The sequence below is a fragment of the Ambystoma mexicanum genome, chromosome 9, assembly GCF_040938575.1.
Source record: "Ambystoma mexicanum isolate Mex_15411 chromosome 9, UKY_AmexF1_1, whole genome shotgun sequence".
Classification (NCBI taxonomy): domain Eukaryota; kingdom Metazoa; phylum Chordata; class Amphibia; order Caudata; family Ambystomatidae; genus Ambystoma; species Ambystoma mexicanum.
The window spans coordinates 429,070,398-429,097,563 of record NC_090931.1 but is presented as its reverse complement, the minus strand read 5'-3'; the positions used below and the strand labels follow the sequence as shown (position 1 = coordinate 429,097,563).

Genomic DNA, 27,166 nt, shown 5'->3' with positions numbered 1-27,166 from the left:
TGAAGAAGCCTTACCTTCATAGGGTATACCCATGGAACTTGGTTAGAATCCTGTGGTGGCTTTGATGAAGGCCATAAACACTCTTCTCATAGATATGGCAACCACTCTACCGCCCTACACCAGAGATTAGACGCTGTACAGAGCGCTTTACATCCCCTACTAGGGGATGCAGAATTTCCAGGAGCCGCAGCCGCTCCCGGCCCTTCAAGACCTGTCCAAGCACCTGGACCAGTACCCCTGGTTTTACCAGAGCATTTTCCGTTGGTCCCACTGGAACGCTTCCTGTGGCACCCACAGAAATATCAAACATTTGTGAATCAATGTAGACTCCATTTCCTGTGCCAACTACTTGCGTTCTGTGACGCCACAATGAAAGCCACTTTTGTGCTTTCATATTTAGAGGGGACTGCGGCAGCCTAGGCTAATCCCTTTTTAGAAGCCAATGATCCAGCCCTCTATGATATTGATGCCCTGTTGCACCTTATGAACAAGGTCTTTGATAGCCACCGTCGGGTGCAGGCAACTGATTTGGAGCTAATGGACTTGTCACAAGGGAAAGCCAACTGTCTGACGTACTTGGCTCACTTTAACCTGCTTGCAGCCAAAACCACATGGCCCAAAAATAAAAAGGCAGTGGTTCTTTATCGGCGTCTCTCTGATGACCTCAAAGGTTGCCTTGCCGTTGTACCTTCCATTCCAGCAGCATTCCCAGGCTTGCTGCACCTGATATTGCAGTTAGATGCATGTTTTGACGGGTGAAAACGTGAAAGGAAACACCCTGGTCTTACCTCAGGAAAATCATATACCACTCTGCCCACTGGATGAGCGGTCCTGAGCCCATGCAAATAGGGCTGGTATTGGGATCTCTAAACCAGGAAGAGCAAGAACAAAGACGTAAGGACAACATCTGCCTTTATTGTGGGTCATCTGTTCATTTTATTCATAGTTGCCAGAAACGACCAGGTGGTAGACAGGGAAAGTCCAAGACTCGCCCGTAGAAGGAACATCTCAAGTGTGTTTACTCCAGGCTCAAATCGAGCGATTCACACATGTCGACCAGTGCGGTTTCTTCTTTCTAGTCATACCCCGTTTGTTACCACTTCCCTGAACCAGTTCAGGGCCTGTGGGGAATTATATTGACATCCATTTCGCAGAAAGGAAGCAGATTCCCAGTCATTGTTAAAAACACTCCGAAACCGTAGAACAGTGGATGGAATGCCCTTGACCTCAAGCATGATTACAGAACAGACCATGAATATCCGTATGTTAACTAACCAAGGGCATCAGGAGCAGTTATGTTTTGATTGGATCATTGCTCTGCATTTCGGTGTGTTTCTAGGAATACAATGGCTGAGAAAACATAACCCCCACATAGAGTAGGAAGCCTGTACTATCCACTTTTTGTCTGAATTGTGTAGGTCCTCCTGTCTGACTCCTTTGGAAACCATGGGATCTTCCTATGTGTCCTTCTGTCAGGAATTGCTCACCAGTGTTTCAGCCACCCGCCTCATTGCTGCTATCTCTCGAGTTGAACCACCCTTAGTAACTGAGACATATAGCGAGTTCAAAGATGTGTTTGACGAGAAACAAGCAGAACAGCTCCCACCTCATAGACCCTATGACTACTTGATTAATCTAATTCTAGGTTCCACTGTTCCTAAGGGGCGTATATTACACGGCCTGTGGTAGTGGGTGTGCAGTTATGGTTAAGTTGCTCAACACATAGGAAGAGCACTTTTGGGCAGCTTATAACTTCACCACCCCCTCCCATCTTCCCGCCCCATACGAATCCTCATGAAATGAGCATAAAACGTATATGACCAGGTCGGATTGGTTCCACGAAGTTTGGTGAGGTTTTGTGCAGCGGGGCCAAAGTTATAGTGGGGCACCAAAATATCTGGTTTTCCCATAGATGCAATGGAAATAAATGTGCTAATGCCTACAGCCCAAACGGCTGGCCGGTCCACGGACGGGCCTCTGATTGGCCCAGAGGGCGGCGTGATGTCTGCGGACATCGGATGCGCCTGCTGATTGGATGGTGAAAAGCGTGAAGTGCATCAGATTTTGGGAAATGCCTGCAGTGTTGGATTCGTGGACAGCCGCCGTTGTCCGCGGACATCGTGGTAAAAACATATTAAAAAACACAACATTGCACTTGTCAAACTAATGGGGTAGGTGAGGGGTCAAGAGGATGGGGTGTGATATGGCCTTAAAAAGCACAAAAAAACAAGTATTTTTTCAACTCTGACGTCCGCGAACAGTCCAGATGTCCAGGGCAGTCCTGTGATGTTCGCAAACATTTAAGATTATCTGGGACATCTATGCCTATTTCTGCAATACAGGGTTTGTGAAAAGCAGTTTTTGGATGGCTTATAACTTTGGCCCCACACAATGAAACTGCATGAAATATTGGAATTTCATTCTAGACCTGACTGTGAATTGTTCTGCAAAGTGTGGGGCTGTTTTGTGAAGAGGGAAAAAATTAGAGGGGAGGTCCCAAAATATTTTAAAGGCTTATACATGTGGTGTCATTTGACAAATCTGCACAAACTTTTTCGAAAAGATTGTAGGCCTAGATATTAATGATTTTGCAAAGTTTGGTGGGATGTTGTCAAAAGGGGGCAAAATTAGAGGGGGGTGTCAACATTTTACAATGGCTTATAACTTTGTTGCCGTATGACAAATGTGGACAAAGGTTTTCAGAAAGATTATGGACCCAACTATGAATGTTTGGGCAAAGTCTGAATGGATTTTGTCAAGTGGGGGCTAAGTTATATGACTAGTTTATGTAAGTACATTTTGACACTTTTGAAAAAATAAAACCTGGCGATTTTGCATTGGCAAGGACCCAAAAGCATGGTTTTGAAAATGTGTCAGTGTTTTATTTTTTGAAAAGTGTCATATGTAGGTACAAAAAATAGTGATATACCTTTGGTGACTGAGGTATAGCCTGTGGCCATAGGCAGTGGCCAATCTGGCCATGTCCACAAGGGACCAGCAATGGGGTAAAAGTGGGCATGGGCAGCAGGGACATGCTATGTGGGAACACACCTTCTGCTTGTGGGTACAGGTTGAAGTGCTGGATGGGATTGCAGCAAATATGCACAAGGAGGGTCAGCAAGAACATCAAAGCATGGTTTTGCAAATATGCCCTGTGTTTTATTTTTTTGAAAGCGTGAAAATGTAAGTGAACAACAAAGTGATATAACATTGGTATCTGGACAATGGGTCTGGCTGTCAGCAAGGATAAATGTGTACTATAATTTACTTATTGGGACATGTGGCATGGCGGAAGTGGTAAGTTTGAATGGGAACAAATATTCTGCTTGAGGTTACAACCTGAAGTAGTGGGCTAGATTACAACAAACTTGTGCAATGAGCATTAGCAAGGACCTGAAAGCATGTTTTGGGAAATGTGTCTTGTGTTTTATTTTTCTAAAGTGTAAGAATGTAAGTAGAAAAACTAGTGATCTACATTTGGTGTCTGGATAGTGGGCCTGGCCCTCGGCAAACGCAAATGTGTACTCTGATTTGCTTATTGGGGAATGCGGCATGGCCGAAGCTCTTGCACCATGGATTTGGAGACTGGCCATTGGTTACATTATTTGGGTACAGTGGTCACTGAGCTGGGTGGCAGGGTAGATGCTGTGAATAATAGGGGTGGTTTGATTGTGCTGATGTCGTGGTTGAGCCTTATGCCATAGGCAATTGAACAATGATTTGCATCCCCAGCAGGCGCTGCTGATAATGACAGACAAGTATTTATTGCTAAAAATATGTTTCTTAATGGAGGTTTATAGTTCTTTTATATATATATGAACAGAGGAATTATTAATAAACGTATATACAGTGATGTAACACCATGAAACATTTTCACTTATAAAAACCTATTAAATTGACAGAAAAAACGTTTTTAAAGTGTTGTTATGGTTAAGATGCATCCCACCCTTGGGACTACTCTCCTCCAGTAGTTAGCCAGTGGTGGCACACCTTGGCATCCCTTTTCATTTCCCTCCTGGGTTCTCATGTGCACTTGCCCATCTGTACTGCCCCTTCTATTAATGCACTTCTCTCACTGCACAATGCATATGTGCATTTATAGGTGCACGGGGTACAATTTATTTGTATAAGTAAGGGAAATGCAGATGCAAAAAATGTGTAGAATATTGTTAAGTGGCAGTTGGTGTGTGGAAGCTTAATATGGTCATAGGGTAACATGTACAGTTTTTGGAAGTGATTGGTGGATGGATGTGTGACTGTTTGAAAGCAGTGGGAGTGTTGGAAATATAAAATCAAAAAGGGTAGAAAGGCTGCCCTGTGCAATGGTGTCCATGTGCCATCCTGGTCTTTTAATGATCAATGACCTGGAAAGGGGACTGTGGAGACCGTGGATAGTTATAAAGGTCCATCGATTATGGTCCTTATTGTATGCTAGAGAAGTATATTTGGGACAGAAAATATTTTCTCTAGTATACAATTGTCCAATATTTCCATTAGCATAATGCTAATGGCAATGCTGGATAATCTTATTAAGTCTAACTACTTTACTGTGAAATGTAAAGTAGATTGAGTCTATAAGATTATTTTTTTAGTTCTATTTTTTAACTGTGAAAGGTGGTTCCTAAAGGAACCTTCTATTTTGTGTTTTTTGATTTTTATTTTGCAAGAGAGGTCAGAAAGTAAGGTAGGGAGGGAAATGAGGGAAGAGGCACCAACCAGAAATATGGAGGGACAGGTGGACAGGGGAAGATGTTGCGCTTGTGTTACATCTAAGGTGGGGGGTGGAATGTTTCTCATGCTCCTTGATTACAGCTTCAAAATCACTTTGAAATTCCTCCCCCTGAAGAGTGGCGTGGTGCACAATATACAGAGTACTGCTGTCTTCAAAAGATGCAGATCAACAGCCTTTTTTTCATTTGCTAGGTAGCAGGTGGGATTCTGTGTCCGCTGTGTGTTTACAGGATTGGTTGAGGAAGAAGAAGTGGAGGAAAACAGCCAACTACTTCCTAAGAAAGGAAGAACCTTTCTAGGAGCATTGTGGTGGTTGGAATTGGTTTGGTAGCGTATGGGGGTGGTCCCGTAGGAATACTGTCCAGGAGGTCCACACTATGTGCATTTCACCTTGGTAGCTTTAGTCTTTGGTACATTCCCAACAGTGGTAAAGAACTGCCACACCCATGATTCTCTCTGGGTGCTAGGGGTAGGCACTTCCTCTACTTCATCTTCTTGGTCCTCTTCATTGTCTTTTGAAGTACTGTGCTTTTTGTTGTTGTGTAGGTCCTCCAGCTGGTGATGTTGGTGGTGGTGGTAGCTCTTGGGGAGGAGAGATGGCAATAGCTGATGCCGTTTTAAAGACAAATAGCAGTTTTGCTAATATTCTTCCAAGTATTTGCTGTGTGCTAGATTGTTAATGGATAATGAGTAAGAATAGGTGTAGGAGCTGTGGAAGTGTACATTTTGAACTTCAAAGTTCCTAGATGAGCTAAAAATGCAGTTCTGAACTGTTCGCGAAGCACGGACCCGTTCGTGAAGTGCGGACGCATTTGCGGACACGTCATCATGTTGCGTGCACACGCGTAGTCACGTGACACTGTCCGCAAAGTCAGCGAGGACGTCAGACATTCGCGGACGTCGTCAAGCACAGAAACAGTGCAAAAAGTTGCAAAACGTGTATAGAAGTGTTCAAAATGATGCTAAAAGGAAGGGAATAGCAGAGTTTTAAGGTGAAACTTTGTAAATTGGACACAAATGTTGCTCTATTGGGGTAAGTATGATATTAGTAAGTTGTAGGAAATTAGCGTGCATTGGTAAAAGCACATGAAATTCACTGAAAAAACTTTGTTAAAGGGACGTTATGGTTAAGTTGCACTAATAAAAACCTATGAAATATTTTAGGGAGAATTCTCATAAATGTGCTAATTCCCTTCACCTTAGATACCCCCAGCAACTTTGCTGGATTTTGAGGACTTGAGTTTTTTACCTGGAAAGAGGGTGAGCCTTTTCATGTATTTTCATGTGTGTTTTTCACTTTTGTTCTTTGGTTATGGAGTTTTAGAAAACTCTGTAGGCATCATCTTTTCATGTGTGTTACACTGCACCCTCAGTGCAGTGATACAGGGATGTCTTTTAGACTTCCCAAAGGTTTAAATACCTTCTCTGGGATAAACTACTGTTTCCCAGAGAATGTAAAGTGAAATTGACTTTACTAGTCTTTCCAAATTCCTAGACCGAGCACCCACCATCTGACAATGGAGTGCTGGAGGGGTTACATAGTATCCCGTGTCTAAATACTCATGTAGCAGTCAAATGCTACCCTTTCCTATTGAAAAGGCTGGTGGCAGTGGTTTTACAACCAACTACCATGATTTTTCCTAACCGCGAACACCGGTAACTAAAAATCATGGGAGCCATGTTTTTCAAGATGGCGCCTTAAACCCTTTTTTTAAACAGGTCCCAGTCTTCTTTTTTAGCTCTTTCCTTTTGGGAAGGTCCTTCTAGTGTTTGTCTCTGCACGCCAAACCAGGTTTGGTCCCTTTGTTTGTGTGCCTTTGACGGGCTTCAGGACTGAAGACCGCCTCTGGTGTCTGAGTGTCTGGGATGGGCAGGAAGTGAGGGAGGTGCCCGAAACTCCCTGTGCTTAGTCTCCTAGGAGACCCAAATGCACTCCGGCGTGATTGGCTGGCTGACTGTCTGGCAAAGACAGCCACCCTGCTGGGTGAGTGACAGCTAGGCTGAAATGAAAGGGAGAAAACTGTTTAAAAGGCAAGTCTCTTGGACTGGAAAGCAGAGGCGACCACTGGAACAAAAGAACCAAAGAAGAGCTGGAAGAGGATGGCTGCTGCAACTCCTGGACTGTTGGTTTGCCCGGTGAAGCCCTGCTGTAGGTTCGAATTGCCAAGTTCATCTCAACAGAGAAGCCCCTTTAAGGACGACTGAGTTGGTGTGACCAATCAATTCGTAAGCCACCTGGATACCATTCTCAAGGCTGGTTAGGATTAACCAGTTAGAGGGATACCATCTTGTCTGCTTGAAGATACAGCTACTGGAACTGAGAGTGACTCCATCTTGTTTGCTTTTTCGACGATCCTGTGCGGTGCAGGAGTCTCCACGACTGAGGCTCATGAACAGAGAGATCTGCAGGACCTGCCAGGAACCAACGTCTTCAGCTGTATTTTGTTCTTCATATTAAGGTACTGTGTCAACCCGATTGAGAGAACGCCACTCTCGCAGTGAAAGTTCGTGAAACTTTCCCAATTTACAGGCCTACTCAGCTTGTGACCTGACATGTGATTCTTTTTCGCCTAAACTACTTCTGAGAACTTTTGCAAAGACTTTACCGTTTGATACCAGAACTGCTCTTTCCTATCCAGAACACTAGCCCATTGACTTTGACCTGGCCTATTGACTTGAATTGAACTCCTCTGGTGAACTGAAATTATTTGCACTGCCTAACACGTGTATGTGATCTATTCTACTTACTTTGCCCTTTTTGCTCACTTCTAAGTAACAGAACTGCTATTTGGCTCCTATTTCAGGGGAGCTCAAACTGTCTCAAAATCTTAGAGTTTTGTATTGAAGTGTATTGGTATATAATAATAAATGATTGTGTAATAAATAAATTAATAAGTGTTTTACCAAGAAACCTTGGGTATAAGTGTTTACTTGAACCACTGTGATGGAAAGTCCTCTGTGTAATTACTTGTACTGCTCACATTCACTCTTGAGATAAGCCTGACTGCTCAGCTCACCACCAAAAACTGTGTAGTATAGACTCATACCAAAGGTTGGTTTGGCTAACACCTGTAGTCCTAATTGTGTGTAGTGGTCCCACAGGGTACTGCATGAAATTCTGCCTAACAAAATGCACTTAAAAATCATTGTTTAAAGGGATGTTATGGTTAAGTTTCACCAATAAAAACCTATGAAATTTACTAAAACAACTTTGTTCAAGGGATGTTATGGTTAAGTTGCAGTAATAAAAACCGATGAAATTCAATAAAAAAAACTTTGTTAAAGGGACGTTATGGTTACAAGTAAAACCAAAAACCACCGGAAATTTGCCAGTTTTGGTAAGATAAGCAACCATAACTCACGCCACCACTGTGCACTGCTAAGACTAACACCCAGGACATGAAAGATGACATTACAAATGTAATTGGTGACTGGTAACTACTTCAAAGTTTTAAAATAAACAATTTCATGATAGCTCATTGTGATGAATCTGATGGTGTCATCACTCCTTTCCCACCTGTGACCTCGCCCCGTGTGGCCCTGGAATGGCAGCCACTACCTGAACCTGCTTCAAGGACTGCAAAAAGAAGATTGTGCTTTTTACATGTCTAATTATATTTTTCTTGATCATTAATGTTTATATAACCTAACGCTGGCCTTTCCTCAGATCTAATATATTTCTGTTCAGAGCTTTGTAAATCATTTTGATATTTTGGTTAGAGTCTCACTATATCAATAAGTCATTTAATACAATTATTGTGGCATTGCAAGCCAGTGAACAGAAAGGTGGCTCCCACCGACTACAAGTTTCCTATTTTTCCTTTATCATTTGCATAGGTTTCTTTGCAGAATGCATCCTCGGTTTCAATAGGTGATGTTGAGAGTGTATGACTCACTATGTTATAAAGCTCTTTTTTTTGTATTTGCAGAGAATTTGTTAACCATGACTGGTGATGAAGAAAAAGAGAGAACTCTTTCAGGCTATGTGGCTGGCTGGGGCTTTCAGAAAAAAAAATTAGCAAGCAGTGATTTGCTGCACACCAAAGTTGACATCAAGGTGAATCTCTTAAAGCAGTTTTGCTACCACATGTGTGACACACTGACAGTTTTCCTCTCCCCTTTTTATGTCAACAATCTCACTGTTGTACAAGTTCTGTGATGAATCTGATGATGTCATCACTTATTTACCAGTGGTGAGAAGGAAGGAAATACCGAACAACTGCTACTGGCTTTCCCCCGGAGAAACAAAATACGCCAGCAGGAGCCATTGAGTCCACACAAAGGAATCAGGGACATAGGGGCGTATTGGCAGCCATGCCAAACTCAAAATAATTGTTAATGAAGCACAATGAAAGCGAAAGAGAGAGAGCAAGTGAGCATTTCTTTAAAAGGGAGACCGGAACAAACGTAAGAGACTTTCAAGTTTGTGACTGTATGCAATACATATAGGAAAAGCCCTGCCAGGATAGTATATCAGGCAGATACAATATCAGATAAAGGAAAAAATTAAGAATATCAAGTTTAGAAGTGTGTGCAAAACCCACATGAGAAATGCCCTGGCAGGTGAGCATAACAGGCAAATTAAAGCTGCGAGGAAAATACATATATAGGAAAGCCCTGGCAGGAAAGTATACCAGGCAGTTGCAGGTGTGTGCATACAAGAAAGCTCTGGCAGGAGAGTATACCATGCAGTTGCAAGTGTGTTCATATAAGAAAGCTCTGGCAGGAGAGTATACGAGGCAGTTGCAAGTGTGGTTATAGAAGGAAGCCCTGGTAGGGAAGCACACCAGGCAAGGTCAAGCTGAACAGTGTATATGAACAACCTCACCTAAAGAGATCCTGAGAAGGAGATATCAGGACTAGCAAAAAGGCTTTGCGAAACCAAAGAGAAGAGGAGTGGAAACCTGTTAACGAAGTTCACCAGGTATCCTACCAAAATACAGACTTCCAGCCAAGTTGTTCTGTGTACCAGTTGTATTGTTGGTCAAGAGAAACTCAAAGACCTGAAATACTTGAATATAAAACAGGGTGGAAATCCAGGGGAAGGGAACCACCCTCTGGAACAAGGAACTCTATGCTCCTGGAACTTTTAGAGTTACACATTTCCCTTTTGGTACATTTATACACTACCAAAGGCCAAAGACATTTTCCCTGTTCACCTTAGAGTTGATTTTTAGAATGTGAGGGCTAGAATAGTACTTTGGACACAGGACGTTTTAATTTGGACAGTCTGACATTTAACAGACCATTAGTTTTGTTTGAGTTAGGGAAACACGTCTTAGGGTAGGGATAGAGAGGCATTCCCCAAACCCCTTTTCTTTTGTTCAGAAATGTTTATGGCCATACCATAAGTCTCTGTTGTATATAATATAATATAATATAATATAACATAATGTAATATATATAAATGTGTCTCATTCCTGTTTCCTCACAGTTTTCTCTCTTTCTTGTCAGGATCTAGCCTCTCCTCCCAGAGTATGGTTTCATGTAAGAGCTTTTGACTTCCTGGGCTCCTAAGTGCATGTTTCCCAAATGTCTTTATTTTATTCTCATTCTCATCTTCAGAACCTAGGTTGACTTTTCCCAAGGCAACGAGTTTTCAACTATACTCCACTCCCACTTTTTGTATTTCATGTAGCTCTGTCCTTCATGAACATGGTTCCCATTCCTCGGCTTATTTCCAATACTTTTCTCATTAGCAAAGGGATGAGTTTTATTTGAGGTATAATGAGTCCCTCTTAACTGTCCGTAATCTAGCTCCCCGTATTATCTTCTGTTCTGAGGGGTAATGTTTCCAGTACCGGTAAGGTCTTGGACTCTCTTTCTGCTCCTTCTTGGCTCTGCTGCTCCCTTGTCACGCCATCCTGGTCACGTGCATTTCGTTCTTGCCTTCTGAATCGAACTTCCTTTGTAATTTGGGTTGGGAGTGTTTTTTTCCCATCAGTGGTATCAGCGCTGTTCTGCAGGCAAACTGCCCACCACCGTTGCTTTGTGACTACGCCACCACCAAACTCTCTTCAATCGCATTGTATTTTCTGACGCTCTCATATGTCGGTCTCTCAGCGTCTTTGGCTGTGTGTTGGAGCTCGACTGACTTACACAGGCTCTTCATTCTGCGAGGGCCCTGCCTTCTTCCACTCTGCTACGCACAAGGAGCTTCCCAGGTTGTCGCTGCTTTCCGGCTTCTCTCGGCTTCTCGCCCTCTCTCGCCGTCTTTCGCTTGTCATATCATCCCTTTTCAGCATCCTCAGCACAGTCCATTAGAGGGACTGTTTTAAAGAGATAGTTTCCTGTTGTGGATATCATAAGTTCACTTCATCTTTATGGAATTGATAATGTTCCGGTATGTTAGAGAAAATCCATATAGACCATCACTATGAGGGCATCAGGGAGTTTCTTACAGGAACGGGATTCCTTGTCCCCATGGGGGGATTCTCTTGTGTTAAAGTCCCTCTTACCTCGGCCCATAGGGAGAGTGTGGCAGAGAGAGCTCACCTCCCTAGCCTAGCCTCACAGGGATGAATGACAAATTCCCTCAATAGCCTGTTTAAACAGAGAAGCTAGGTCATGCAATCTAAACCCATAGGTCAGATACCTATGAAAGGAACAACTGAATAGAGGAAGCGGAATAGGCCACACAAGGTGGCATAAAGCAATAGTATTGACTGAAATAATTTAGAATGGATGTCACAGACCAACATAAGAAGCTAGTGATGGCTGAGGAAAGGCAGGTACTTCTGAAAGATCAAAGGACTAGAAGACTCCAAATGAGTGGAATTGTTCTCGAACTCATTAACCTGCCCAGTGTGGGGTAGACTGGAGGCCAAAAAAGCTCCAATATAAGAATCATGTAAAAAGGATATCCACCAAAAAGGGAGATCAGAGTTATGCACAGACCCCTTGAAGACACAGAGCAAGAAGAAAATATAGATTGATGGCAACAGGTTTGGGTACCTGGGAATAACTGAATGCTTCAGGATGCAGCTGCCAAGCCAGCGATGTGCCAAAAGACTATCATGACTTTTATTTATAAATAACAGTTGGCATATTTTCTTTTCACAGTTTTGATCTTGAGCCACTGAGTGGCTGCCCAACAGTTGAATTCATATTTTTTTCACTGGTAAACACTTATCACCAATATCAAAGTTAGTCTGGATTCTATTCTACTTGCCACCCACTCCACTCTAAGAATCCGGAGAAATTACACAAAGAGACATTTCTACATTTCTACAACATGTAGAGCGTCTTCAAGCCAGACTCCTACAAAGGGGATACTCCAAAAAAACTGGCAGACAAACCAAAAAAAGAGCAGCAAACACCTCAAGAGAAATGTGTCTAATTCCAAAGGTTATAGAACCACTGAAGAGATCGGTCTGCGTAACTACCTACTGCTCCATCAGTAACATCATCAAAAGTACCATCAACAGAAATTGGCATCTAATCAAGAACAATGGGACGCTGTCTACAAAAACATTCTTTTCATTTAAGCATTTAGTCCATACATATCAAGAACCAGTGATACAACAATCACTTGAGAGAGTCTGGGGCCTCCCGCCTGTTCTGGGACATTATAAATGCAGACAGTGCATGGCATGCCAATTCACAGACAGCAGACATCCCTTTGTCCACGGAAACACTCATTGGATTCTCAATACATGTACCAATTGCAAGATGGTCATTTACATCATAGAGTGTCCATGTAAATTATTGTACATAGGAAAAACCATACGACGAGTGAAGCAATACATTTCTGAACACCGTTCCTGCCTATGTAATAAAGTTCCTGACAAATCATTGGTCAAACACTATATACAAAAGAAGCATGGCGATTAGGATTTAAAATGGTTTGTTTAACAGATACTCACACCTCACAGGATAAGTGGTGACAGAGATAAACAACTGAGGATACTTAAGTGGATATACCGTCTGGACACTGCTAAAAGGGGTCTGAATGTCTCTGTTGAGTGGAACAGTTTAATTGTCTAACACATTCACACTTTCAGGTATTCCAACCAGATTACGACTCTGGCATTTTTGCCTGCACACACAAAGGGATAACACGTTAATTATATTACCACCCTACAAGCCTGGATTTTCCACAAATGCATGTCAATATAGGGTGCGGGTTATGGCGCATGAGCATCAACGGCTCACTCCAGCCTTATGTTGTGTATACCCAATTGACACTAAGAGTAACTGGAGTAAGGGCATCAGCAACTGTGTTTGTCTATCCTGTTTTCTAGCATGTTGTGAATCTGGTTCAGCAATGTTAAAATAGATATAGGCCTCGGTCCTCTACACTATCACAATTATCACACTGTAGAACCAGGACAAATTAGATATGGGGCGCAATTCCACCATGTACTATATCTTGCTGTATGTGGCATACAGACTCTGTGGTCCTTTGTGGTCTTTGCTGATACACTCGACATAATTGGCTTGAAAATCACTGTTTTCTCTGTGTAAAAGGGTGCTCTGGACATGAATTATCAAACCTATTTATTAGATACTATATTGCAATTTTGAACAAAGTTACAAGAGGCTGTAGTAGGGGGCTAATTTGTGGAGGAATCCTTTGCTAAACACTTTTGATAGACTATACAAAGTTTAACTGACATGATCAGGATCACTCCAAGATGGCCGTCTTGAAAACCATTTGTTGTGTCTGGTTGTCGTGACAACCATATAAACAGACCCCCTGCGGTGCAGCTCACTGCTAGTTCCAGTGTGTTGCTGCTCCTCGCGGCTCCTATTTCACAGGTATGAGAGATTGCAGATACAGGGATATCGTCCCCCGGGGGTCAGATCACCCGCCTGTCGCCACCAGCACTTGGTGACATTCCGGTGTGGATCTCATTACCACTATGACTTAAACATGTACTGTAATGCTGGAAGATATGCTGTCGGAAGCGGCTGTCCCTGTTTCTCATAGCAGTGCAGCTTGACGGCTCTTTTCCTGCCTCCTCTGTATTCTACAGGGCCCTTTCCTCGAATCATAATTTGTGCCTCGCCTACCGTGCACAACTGTCTCCTTCCTCTTGCAGAGGCTGTGCCGGGCCACTCCTGGAACGGCGGGGATGGTGATACAACGGAGCAACAGTCATTGGCGGCTGCTCTACCCCGGCGGTGCCCGAGCCTTCGCACTCTGCCTCAGTGCCATCTCGGTTTGGCCCCTCCGACCCGCTGCCCCGGGTTGGATATGGAGCCAGTGCGGCTACGTGTACTTTCTTCCTATGCTGTAGGTCTGTACACCAGAGCGTTTCTCCCCGTAGCCAGCCAGCAAATTAGCATAAGCTTCTTTCTTTAACTTTTGCTATCTGTTGCTTTCTAACACCTGCTGGCCCCCAATACTGGTTAACTGTCCTGACTTCCTCCCTCAACGCCCACAATAATGCCAAGAAAAATGTCAGCAAAGAAACTAACGTCCGACACTCCTGCTCCTCCCCGCTTGCCTAAAGGGGGTCGAGTGGCAGAAGTCTTTGCTCTCAGCTCTCGTAGGAGAGAGAAGGTCCATGCTAGGCGTACTGAGCTAGCTCCGGAATCTGCGTTTTTGCACAATACGTCACCATCAGCTCAACTCTTAATAATTCCAGCATCCGCGGATATTACTAAAAAAACGTCTTTAGTATGGCAAGTAGGCAGTCCCAGTCACTCTCTGGTTGTTAGTGCAGACCCTACGAAGCAGTTACCACTGGCAACTCCCTGTCAGGTGGACAGGGCATTCACAGCTAACCAGGGCTCTCCCACAGCCCTGGCAGGTAGTGGGGAACTTTCCACCTTTAGCTTCTCGGCACCTTCGCCTCTACCGGAGGGTCCCGTCAATGTTAACCTTGTTTCTGTATTAGAGCCTGCAGAGGGCTCTGAAATCGACATTCTCCTCGAGTCCTGGAGTCTCTGGAAGGACACGCTCATTAATGAACTGAAAAACTGCCATTCTTCACAAGACTTCGACGCGTGGTTAGTTTCTTTGGACATGTAGGCTGAGAGGTATCATGCTCTTATTGCACAGAAAAATCTTCAAGTGGCCCTTAACTCAGATGTCAACTATCAGCCGCCCTGTAAAGTGAACTCTTCCTCCCAAACAGCTGAGCACGGAACAGGCGCTGTTCATTTGGATCATCCTCTAGGCGGCATGAACTACGAGTTGCCCTGCAAAATGAACTGTGTCTCACAAACAGACCTACCCTTGCCTGATGCTGCCTATCAGCCGTCAGGCTTAGGGCTTTCCCTGGATGGTCGTGGTTCAAGGGCTGTGCCTTTAGGGAATTAAGTACTTTCATCTCTCTCCTTGTCCCTGGGAGGGACGCAATCACTGTGCCACAATCTCACCCTGCCAGGGCGTACTATTGTGCCGCGGGAACAAGCCACAGGGGGGCGCCACAAATCTGCGAAGCCCAGACCGGCTAACCTGAAGGGCCGGCATTTAAAAAAATCTAATATGCCGATGCCTAAAGATGCCGTCACTAGAGCTCTGGTCATGGATAACAGAAACTTCATCATTACCAATGTTACGAAACCTCTTCAGTACGAACCCAGAGAGGCTCTTCTTAACAATATTCTTGGCTGGCTATGTGCAAGATCTGGGCCGAAGGTTGTCCATTGTACTGATTTGAAGTTTATGTGTCGAATTGAACTGGACTATTGGTGTTCCCAGGACAATAGGGACTGTATTGTGGTAGAGTGTGGTGCCAGTACCCTTACCCTCTATTTGAGACTATGGGCTCTTCTGATTTTGGATTAGTGGTTTAAAGTTGTTAAGTTACCGGAAGGTGTCTTTGAGGGGCCTTTGCTGGGCCTTCTTGCTTTAATGGCTTCTCATATTGCTGTTATTTTAATGTTTTTTATTTCCTTTCTGTTAGCATAACTCATGTATGTATTGTTTGTTTTTTGGTGTTAGCGCTTTGAGGCCTGCGGGCATAAGGCGCTTTATAAGAATCCTAAATAAATAAATAAATAACGCGTCTTTCTGGGGCCAGATCTGTGCATGTCGCTACTCGTCTCCGATGTTACTTGGACGGTTCTTCCTGCACACAATTAGGATTCAGTAATGCACAATGTTTCACCTCCCCGTGGCCAGAGAGTGTCTTGTGTGCCCACCGTCTATAGCAATGCTAGATGGCTGTATTGTACATCGCATTGCCACACTATTCAGTCATTTCCATATTGACACTGATCGATTTGGTACCTCTACCTCTATTTTATAATACATTCCTTTACCCTTAGGAAGCTGGCACTTCGAGTCAAAGGCTCATTGTTTAGCCAGTCTCCATTTTGGGTAAGTGCGAACACATCATGTTAAGTTAAGGATTATGTACCCATTTGGGACCTGGCCAAACTCATAGAAACCTACGTATATGGACAAATCCTGACACACATGGAAACTAACCACATACTGGACAAGACACAAATTGACTTTAGGCCTACGACAGGAGGCTCTCTATTTGGGACAACCTAAAAATGAATTCTGACTACAACATCACTTCAGCCGAATACTGTTAAACATAGTCAACCATGAAACCCTCCTCAAAAGGATACAAGAAGCAGCGTAGGCCATACCGCACTAAGGACTATGTACCCGTTTTCTAACCTAATGTCGCTGTGCCACAGGAAACCAGGAATCTCATAACTATGCAGCGGTTCCCCGCACAGGCGTCACTGACAGGTAACATTGATAACCTATTGCCCATGTTTGCACTAGGCACTTTGTGGCTCCTGATTATTAAGTAATACCTCTGTGTATTGCAGACTCCTGATACACAGCTTTTTGAGTTTATTTCTGATGTGCAGGAGTTTTACCATGCACAGTAAGTTTCTTTGTGTCCCCTCCGGGGCACCCTTATAAGAATGTCTCGAGCAGCAATGCCTTTTAATATACCCGAATATACCACTCCCCGCCCCACTCACAGTTCTATATCTGTTCTTTGTAAAGCAACACAGGAGATCCCATCCAGCGAGATTCTATTCCAATTGACCATCCTGATGAAGGCCAATTCAACAACAGCACGTTCTAACTGCTCCCATAGGCCGAAACACGTGTGTCGACAACCTTATAACCACACAGTATTTATCTTGCACACTGTTCACTCAGCTGATTAACTAAGCATGTATATTGTTACACGGCTCCTATAAAATGCAAAGGGGTCATCTCACATTCACATGATTTATTGTTTGTAGATTGTATGAAGAATTCATGTATGTCAATATATGTTTGTTTACTTTCCTGTGTTAAACTGTTAGAATGTATTATATCACTTCCATGTGTTGCATTTTCATGTCTACTGTTGCCATTTAGGTAAACATATTAAAAACATTTCTAGTGTACAGTATATTTGGGCTTGCCCTGATCATTTTCTTATTTTATATATATGTGTCCACCTGGATAGATCAGGGAATTACCAGGTGCCCTTTATTACATTACTCCCTCCACTCCTAGAAATCTCCACATTAGATTTGCAATATCGTTTCAGCAGAAATTGTGATAGGCAGTCCGATCCAATCCAGAATCTTTTCAGAATCAATTCAGAAGCTAAGTGGGGAACACCACCTCAAGAAAAAATAAAAAAAATGGTTATCTTGATAGCTCTTGTCTCTAAATACACCACTTTTTTCTGCTTGTCTCCCCCTCTTTTTTAGCCCCGTCGTGAGTGCTACACCAGGCTCGGTATCACCTTAACTGAGAACATGTTCTGTGCCAGGGGGTTAGAGACTGATGCTTGCCGTGGTAAGTTTTCACTAACCCATAAAAGTACAATTTCTCTATGCCAGTGTGCTGGTTGTCATCACAACACAAAGGTACTGACTTCTGCAGAATGGACATGAGTTCCCTGTATGCATTAGAATGCTGACTTCTAACTTCCCTCTTACCCGTCACCCTCCCCACAGTGACTCTTGGTGCTGCCTCATATTTTCTATGTCCCTTCTTGGTACTTTCTATTCGCCGTTGCTTGTTCTTCTGCGACCTGTCCGCCTTATCTGTATTTGCTTGCCTTAGGGCTCATTACAGTTTTGCCGTTATCCAGCTGGTAATTCCGGTAGGATACCGGCAAAACTGCCCTACTATTACCAGCACCTGAAATCCCAGTATTACTGGGATATTCCAGGTACCGGCAACGCCAGGAAATCTCCATTCCATGGAGTCCAACAGGACTCCATGGATGGATTGCTGCAATTACTGGCACCAGTAATATTTGTGCTGGTAATTACAGCTTTTGTTTGCCAGTGGGGGCCTGATTTACTGGCAGCTCAGGGCTGGAGGTAAATATGTGCCCGCTACTGGCAAACTTGTGTTTTGCCGGACAAGAAAAGGTTGCCAGTACCGGAATTACCAGCAATTCTGACTACATTTTTTCCTGACTGGCAAAACTGTAATGAGGCCCTTAGTGTTGCCTCTCCCCTTCTGCCCCTCTTAAGTGTCATGGCCTGTTACCCAGTGTGTCCCTCCATGACCATATATATTGTTCAATCCCCATTCTGTATCCTTTCCAGTCCTTTGGTACTATCCTGCCCTGCTTTCTGTTTATAGTCTTGCACCAATCGAGTATATTTTCCTGCCCTGCTACACCACAGTTTACTGTTCTGCTTGAGTGCCAAAGTAGGCTCCAGTATGTTATGTAATGTTATGTTTTGTTAGTGTGATTTATACCGCGCACAGCTGCCATTTTCCGGGTCTGCTGGCACTCAGGTGGATCTGAAAAAAGAGGAAGGGGTGGGATTTTGAGTGGGAGGACAGCGAAAGCACATGAGCCTTTTTGCTGTTGTGTGGGTAGTTTCAGTTTGGAAAAACAGGTAGCTGTATGTGGATTTGCTTCTTGATAGTAGGTGGTTGGTAGGCAGGCGCTTGATCCTGGGATTCAGAGCCAAAGCTCAGTACTTTCTGCTCTACCTCTTTGCATTAAAGTTGCATGCTTCCCTTAGAGTTAGACTATGGTTTGACAAGTTAGGTCAATAAATCAAAGAGCCATGTTCTTAGTACTTTTCCTGAATTTGCTTCTCTATTGTGATTCTTCATTTGAAGAGGGAGTTCTGTAGTTTTGTTGACATGCTTGCAAAGGCTGAACCACCATATTTTATTTTCAGATCTTGTTTGAGTTCAAGACATATGTAATTAAATATGTCCTGAACCCAAACAAGCAAGACCTCAGGGTTCTTTTTGGTCGGTAGATGGAGAATTTGTTTTGCAGGAATTCTGCTCCTTGGCTATGAATGTAACAATGCAAAATGTTTTAAATTGGATCCTTTTCTTAACTGGTATGCAGTGTAGGGATCTTGGTCCTGGTGTGATGTGTTTTCTCTTGCTGAGTTTTAGAAGAAGTCTTGCTGCTGCGTACTTGCTCCGTTCTTGGTGATGTAGTCAGGCACTCCAATGTTCCTATAGTCTAATCTTGACATGACTAGAGCGATGATGGCAAGTTTTCTGTGTGCGAAGGGGAGAAAAGTTAATATCTGCTTGATGGTACATATGTGGAAGAAAGATTTATTTACTACTGCGTTGACTTTAGGTTCCAGTGTTAGGTCATTGTCCATCAACTTTGGATGCTTCCAGTCTGGTTCCGATTTCATTAGGCAAAGGTATATGGGGCTGTTTAGAGAAGTTGCTGGGCATGATTTCAGTTTTGTTTGGGTTGAGTTTAAGGCCGTTGTTGCTCATCCATATGTTGGATTTTGAGAAGAAGTTGACAACGGTTTGACTCAGTCTATGTCCTTGCTACTTTCTATTTTGTAGATGATTTGAGTATCATCTGCACAGTTGTAGCTTGTGATTCCTTGTCCCTTGATGAGTTTCATGAGTGATGTCATGTACATGTTTAAAGAGTAGTGGTAAGAGAGACAAGCATTGAGGAACACTATAATATAGGTTAGTGTGCATGATGTTGAACTGAAGGTTGATAGACAGATGGTTTACGTTCTTTCTGTCAGGTAGTGCGGTATGGCCTACCCTGCTTCTTGTATCCTTTTAAGGAGGGTTGCATGGTTGACTATGTTTAATAGTGTTCGGCGGAAGTGATGTTGTAGTCCGAATTCATTTTAAGGTTGTCCCAAATAGAGAGCCTCCTGTCGTAGGCCGAAAGTCAATTTGTGTCTTGCCCAGTAGGTGGTTAGTTTCCAGGTGTGTCAGGATTTGTCCATCTACGTAGGTTTCTATGAGTTTGGCCAGGTAGGGGATATTTGATGTAGGTTGGTAGTTGGTGAGTTTGTCTTTATTTTCTGAGGGATCTTTGAGAAGGGGTTTGGCAGCTTTGAAAATCCTAGGTACAGCTTCTGCTTCCAGCAAATGGTTAAAGAGGTTGCAGAATATTCTGCCGGTGTCTCTTTGCTTAGGATGTTCTTATAGATGTCTGGTGGGAAATTATCCAAATGCGTGGCTATTGCTGTAGCAGGTTATCAAATGGCAGGGTCTCTTCCTGACCAGATATTTGAATAGAAAATATTGCAATGAGAAGTTACTAAATTTGCAAAGTCTCACAGTGGCCAATTATGGAAATGGCAAATATCTTAAATTAGTAAAGTATATAAGTATCTAAGTACCTTTTTTAAACTTGGGGAAATATACCAATGGCACTTTCTACTAATGTCAGATTGTCGTAGTGATAGTTTTAAATATTTGGAAATATGACATTTGTGGGTATTCAAAAAGTGCAGCGCATCCCAGTGGCGGTTTATCAAGAATGGCAGGATATCAACGTGGGCAGTCATCGAAATAAAATGCAGTGGCAAGCTATCAAATGGCACAGTATATCAGGTCATCAAAATGGGTGATTGTCACAGTCCTCAATTCTCACTATGAAAAAAATTGCAGTGCCATGTTATCAACATTGTATACTTTCCATAATATCACAAATGTAAATGAACAAAGTGGAAAAATATCACATTGGCAAATTATCACAGTGGTAATTTATTGAAGCAGCCAACCATCATGGTGTTAAACTAAGCTGTATATATGTCACTGTGGCAGGCTATCAATGTGGCAAAATCTCTAAATGGCAACCATCAAAGTAGCCACATATAAAAATGGAAAACTAGCTAAGTACGAAAACGGCAAAACATCATAGTGGCAATATATCACATTTGGCAAGTTACTAAAGTAGCCACATTTCACAGCTCTAACCTATTCACATCATTGTGCCTTACCTCGATGCTGTGTGATCTAGTGGGTAGAGGGTGTTGCAGAGCAAGGCCTTAGGCAGCAGACAAAAAGACAAACAGGGGTCACACTTAGCTTGCCCTTTGCCAGCTGTCCAGGCAAGGAGACACTGAAGGGTTGAGTCCGCACAACAGTGTACATGCTTCCAAGAAGAGGAAGTTAAAAGTGACCTTACGTACAAATAAGGAAGAGTCGGACCACACAGGCTACATCGGCAGTAATTTTAGTTACACTTTTGGGACCAGTCAAGGGTGAAGACCTACTTTCGGACATAGTGACGTCTTGTTGCACATGCATCATGTACCCATACAGCTGTGTTAGTGTCAAATTAGTGAGGTGTTGTGTTCTGTGAGATTTACTTTGTGTTCTGTGAGATTTACTTATAGGGAGCATTGGCAGTAGTATGTGCAATATTGGGCAATCAGCGCTGATCATTCCCATGGTGACATGCAGCACTCCTGTGAGTGTGCCGGTCCTGTGCCTGACAGTGGATTGCCTAGTAGGTTCAGTTTGATGCACTCACAGGGATGCTTGTCCTGTGTGGTGATATGCTGGAGACAGCAACATAGTGCATATGCACTGCATGGTGCAGGATGGCGTTACGGAGGGTGAGGTCCGCTGATGAGTGGTGCATGTGTTGTGGGATGTGGGGTGGTTTCCTGTTAGTCATGTAGTGATAGGTGTCAACCTTACTTCATTCCTATGGGATTTGGGTGTCATGTACCGTTTGTGATGCTTTGGGGCACAGTGTTCGGTGATGTGCACATCGTACAGTCACCACACCAATGACACCAGGGTGGTGTGTGCATCTCTCCCCCCATTTCAATGCCATGTGCTGGTCATGCAACTTACCAAGCAGCCAGGCACGTCGTCCAGCATGTCGCTCCTTGAAGCGGGGTAGCGTGAAGTTCTGCAGGATTATAGAGTCATGAGTTGATCCGGGATATCGGGCACAACAATGTGTGATGATCTTACTGGCGTCGCATACCATCTGCACATTGATGGAGTGGTATTGCTTGCGGTTGCGATACACCGCCCCCATGGCATACGGGACCACCAACTCCACGTGGGTGCAGTCGAGGGCACCTATACAATTTGGCATGCCTGCCAGTGCATGGAAGCCAACCTTTGTATCAAATATCTCCTGGGGAGTCCGTGGTAGGGATATGTAGTCCCTTGTGTGCTTAAGGAGGGCATCCAGCACTTGGTTCAGTATCCGGGAAAATAAGGGTTGTGATATGCCATGCATGTGCCCCACTGTGTGCTGGTAGGTGCCTGTGGCAAGGAAGTAGAGCACAGACACCACCTTCAGTAGAGGGGGGATGGCGGTGCGTATTTCAATGAGGCTCACTATGTCGTTGTGTATCAGGTCCACTATGGTGGTGATGGTGTCCCGGTCCAGACAGGTACAGGGTGTGGATCTGCTCAGGGGTTAGGTTGAAAGGACTGCCTCTGATGCAAGGGATTGGGGGCTGCCGGCATAGTAATGGTGGCTGTACTGGTTGGGCATGCTGGCCCTGTCTCACCGTCCTTCTCCTCTGTGGTGGCGGCTGTTGTTGTTGTTCTTAATGTTGTGGCAATGCAAGCATGTCCTCCAGCTCCAGTAATGCTACTACTATTGGAATCATCTTGGTGTGGGAGGGGGTGTGGTGTGTGGGTGTGCTCCTTTTGTACTGGGCCAGATCCATTGCCTCCACCTGTGCTGATAGTGTGCACCTGTGGCAGTTGAGAACACAGCTCAGGGTATTTTACGGTAGGCCGGAGATGCCCGTATTTACGGCATACTGGTAACCACTTTTTCCACCTTCATGAGGCCGTTATTTGCATGTCCGCTTCACTTGTGATCTACTCCAGTTTACGGTATGCCGCTATTGCCGGCATGGTGGGTTGCGTGCCCATGCCGAGACCGCTATTTACGGCATCATACTTTACAATGCCGCTAATAGCGGTCGGGCTAGTCAGAATAGCCCATAGCGGTAATCGATGTCGGTATTCCTTTACCGGCATCGTTGTTCCCTTAGCACCAAGCTCGGAATGACCCTCATAGTGTGGTAACAACTTTATAGAAGCTTAGAAGAGCACCACCGGTCACCATCCTTATTGAGCACCTGCAAAGTTAACCTGTACCTACAGTCTCGATACCCTGCTGTGTGGAGGGAGCTAACACTGTTGCTGCATGCTGGTTCACTGCCCCAAATCACCCCACTTGTGACCTGCTTCGAAGGACATACCAAAGAGAACCAAGCCGCAAACTAGTGGAAAGCCACCAAAGCCCCTACAATATCTGAATCAGAGTCCCCATCCACACCCCTCAATCACGAGACAAAATCAAGCGCAACAAACCCGCCTACAATACCGCAGGATAATGCCTAAAGGTGTACCCTCTAAAAAGGGTGATACGATAGACAGAATCACCAAGCCGGCCTCTAAACCAGTGATTGCAGACAGTGAAGAAGCAAACAGAAGAGAGATGGTGACGACAGCGCCACCCACTGACTTTCAAGGCATCATCACTATCATGCAACAGGGATTTGCTGCGATAAAAGACAGGTTAGATGGCATTATCATCAATATCAACACGATCCGGACCCAGTTAGAGAAAGCAACACAACGCATCACTGATGCAGAGACGTGGATAGGCGCTGCAGAAGACAATATAGAAAACCTGCAGAGCACAGTGACAGATATGGTGAAAAACTTTTGCACTATTAAGTTGAAATGTGAGGACCTGGAGGCAAGGTCTAGGCGAAACAATGTCTGCGTCATAGGGGTCCCGGAGAATGCCTTAAAGGGCCCCATGGAGCAAGCAGTGGAGGACCTGTTGAGAAACCTGCTGGGGTACCCTGGCTGGTGTTGAACGAGCACATATATCATTGACGGCACGACCTAAGCCAGGAGCGTTTCCTCAACCTATAATAGCACGCAGAATGAGCTACAGAGATAGAAATTTGGTATTGAAGGCTGCTAGAGAGAAACAAGATTTAAGGTTGTGCTCCTTTGTAATCCGTATCTTTCCAGATTACACGCTTGCGGTCGATTCGGAGAGGCGCACATTTATAGGGGTGAAGAAGTTGCTAAGGGAGCACAGAATGCCCTATGCTATGCTATACCCAGCAAGACTATGCATACAGTTCAAGAACAAGACCTACTTTTTTACCTTCCCGGAAGAAGCAGCTTCCTTTGTGGAAGCAAACATCCCCCTGCCTGAGGAACAGTCGTCTGCAGAGGTGGAATGATGACAAGACTATGACACAATCCACTGGAGAAGGCGTTGACCAGGTTCAGTGAGCAAGAGCTGCAGCTGGCGATGCATACTCGAAGATGCCAGATTAACAATCGGACTAAAACCTGCGATGGAACCATTAGATATGGAAGGGGTGGCAGAAGATTTATGTCATTATTGGGAATTACCCTACATGTGAGAGCCTGCACCCCGCTATGCCTGAAGGTATTCACAATTTGTTTGTGAAATGCAGGATTATGTTGGTCAGGTGGTAAACCAGATAAGTACTTATGATGTTCAAGCCAGAGTACCCGGTCACCACGGAAGCAGGCGGCCCCAATGTGAGTGCATAGTTATGTTAATGTTGAGATGGGGAGGGAGTGTGAGGGGAGGGAGTCACATCGTCAAAGTTTGGGGCACTATGAAGGTGGGGGAGGCAGAGTTGAGAAAAAGTTGGGATGAAAAAGTTGGAAAACTGCACAATCACCTGGCAATCTATTCGGGCTACGGTGGGCTCCCCAACAGGTTAAATATTTAGGGGTGGAGATGGCGAAATCGACAGTCTATTCCGCTCCCTGAACTACGATACACTGACTGTTGCACTATGCGCTAAACTTAAGCGTTGGAACCAGCTGCCTATTTCGCTCATGGGGCGACTGGCACTGGTGAAAATGATTATATGACCCAAACTATTTTACCTCTTTAGTACAATACCACTGTGGCCAGGCAGGTCATTTCTTTAGAAAATGGCTAATGCTTGCTCCGCGTTCGTATGGAGGGGTCAGGCGAGGGAAGTTGGAGGAGCCTCGCGCACCCATATGAGCAGGGGGGTTGGCAACTCCAGACTACAAAATGTATTACTTAGCAGCCCAAGCATAGTATGCCACAAACTGGACAGAGGGCACACCACAAACCTCATACATTGACCTAGAAAAACAGGGGAGGGCAAGGGGCGCATTATTGCACGAGATGGCCATTGGGAAGAGGGGAAATTGTAACCATCTGGACTTGGCATTGGCCATGCAGCAGGTATGGCCAAGGCTGGTACAACAACCACGAGATGCCATAATGTATAGCCCCAGGTTGCATATCTGGGGTGCACCCTATATAGACCCGGGAAAAGATACAGCACTATCCACACACTGGTGGGAAGCAGGCATTATTTAGTTTGGAGAGTTGTCTCACGATGGACAATTCAGACCCTGGGAAGATATTAAGCTCCAAGTGGGTGACACCCCCCTGCAGAAATTACAATACTTCAGACTCAGGTCAGCAGTGGCAGCAGTGTGGACTGGATTCCCACAGGAGCCAGCATCACATCCATGTCTGAATTATATAATTTCCAATGGCACAACCAAAAAAACTGCCTCAACGCTATATAAATTGGCACTGACAACAAGGAAGGTGCAAGCACCCGATGTTAAGGGGAAGTGGGAAAATGACTTTGGTATCACGATCACAGTGTCACATTGGTCGTAGTTATGCAGTCTCATGAAACAGGCATCGCTTAACTCCAGGTACAGGCTGATTCATTTCAAAATATTAAATAAAGTACATCTCACCCGGGTCCGCTTGAAGAGAATTTATGCAACAGTAGAGGGGAGATGCCCTAGATGTGGTAACGAATATGCCTATTTAGTGCACATGTTGTGGTCCTGTGGAGCGCTTACTGAATACTGGGGAAAGGTGTGTGACGCATTAGAAGCTATGGTGGAACAGCCTGTAAGATGGAAGCATTCAATATGTATACTGGGTTATGTACTTAAAATGAATGCGGCAAAACGCAAACTTGTAAACATTGGTGTGCTATTGGCTAAGCGCGCCATATTGATGTAGTGGAAAAGTAAAACACCCCCCAAGGAAGAGGAATGGATAAATGGTGTGATATGAGCGAACGATCAAGAAGAGGTGTACTCCAGTTTACTGCCACACACCAGCAGACCGAGAGACATATGTGGGGGGGGGGTCTGCGACAATACATGAGTAATAGGGCAAATGCTGACAATGATGAAAATGGTGTACTGTAAATGCTCTATAGACCTATTTACCTGAACAATGATCGTTTGAACAAAACTTGTGTAAGCATCAATCCTAAATATGTATGTTCTGTTCTGATTTTGTGCAATTTACATAAAAGTAAAAAAAAAAAAACATTGCCTTTGCTCAATTTTTCATGCTCCTTCAGTTGGTACCTTGAGCACTAAAATAAGTGCATCCTACTGGCGACCCATGCTGGTATGTTTGGCAAGAGTTCTGTTCTTTTGTGAAGGTTAATTGATTGTTAGCCTATCAGTCTTTTTGTGACAACCAATGTTTCCTGGTCGGTCATGGTAGTTAATTGAGTCATGTGTTTTTTGCCATGGAGTGTGAAGAGGGCTGAATTAAGCTTCTGCAGGGCCCAATGTACATTACTTTGGGGCCCAGTTGATCAACAGCATCTCTGCAAACAACACATTAGCCTGCTGAGATGGCCTTGCTGGTATTACCCAAATTGACCTTTTACAATTGACCTTTTGCACAATTGACCTAATTATAGTGGTCCAAATTGATCTTCTGCACAATTGACCTTTATATTATTTTAGTTATTTTATGTATATATTGGGTTAGTTTTGGATTTTAAATAATATAAGGGGATTTGGTGGTGGGTTGCGGGGGGGGGGTTTGGTTTGGATGTGGGTTTGCGGGGGGTCTCCCCCCGCATATATGTCCTAATTGACCTTCTAAATTAGGTCCATTCTCCCACGGTCGATTCTCCCCAGGTCAATTTTGAAAAGGTCAATTAGTATACAACCGGCTTGCTAGGGTTGTGACCTTTAACCAGCAGGCTACACGTCAATCTCTGTATGAGGTACCTTAACATGCAGAGCTATGTGACTGGAATTGAAATGTGTAACTGCAGAGCTATCTCACCACCTTATCCAAGAAAATGTTCATAATGATCCCCATCCTCCATATTTTCCTAGTGCTTAAAGGCTACTGTTTACCAGCATTCTATGAAGCTGTTTATGGTTTGCACTGGAGTAGACTGATGAAACAGAATTTGTGAAGTACATTTGAACTGACCCCACATG

At 44.1% G+C, this 27,166-nt stretch overlaps 1 protein-coding gene across 1 annotated transcript in view; it reads left to right on the top strand.

The window, feature by feature from the left end:
• LOC138488129 (complement factor B-like) overlaps positions 1–27,166 on the top strand; it is a 1,604,240-nt gene that overhangs the window by 1,274,635 nt on the left and 302,439 nt on the right. The window contains exons 15-16 of the mRNA XM_069614892.1: positions 8,661–8,788; positions 17,365–17,452. Coding sequence (XP_069470993.1) covers positions 8,661–8,788; positions 17,365–17,452 — 216 coding nt within the window. The remainder of the gene's footprint in view (positions 1–8,660; positions 8,789–17,364; positions 17,453–27,166) is intronic.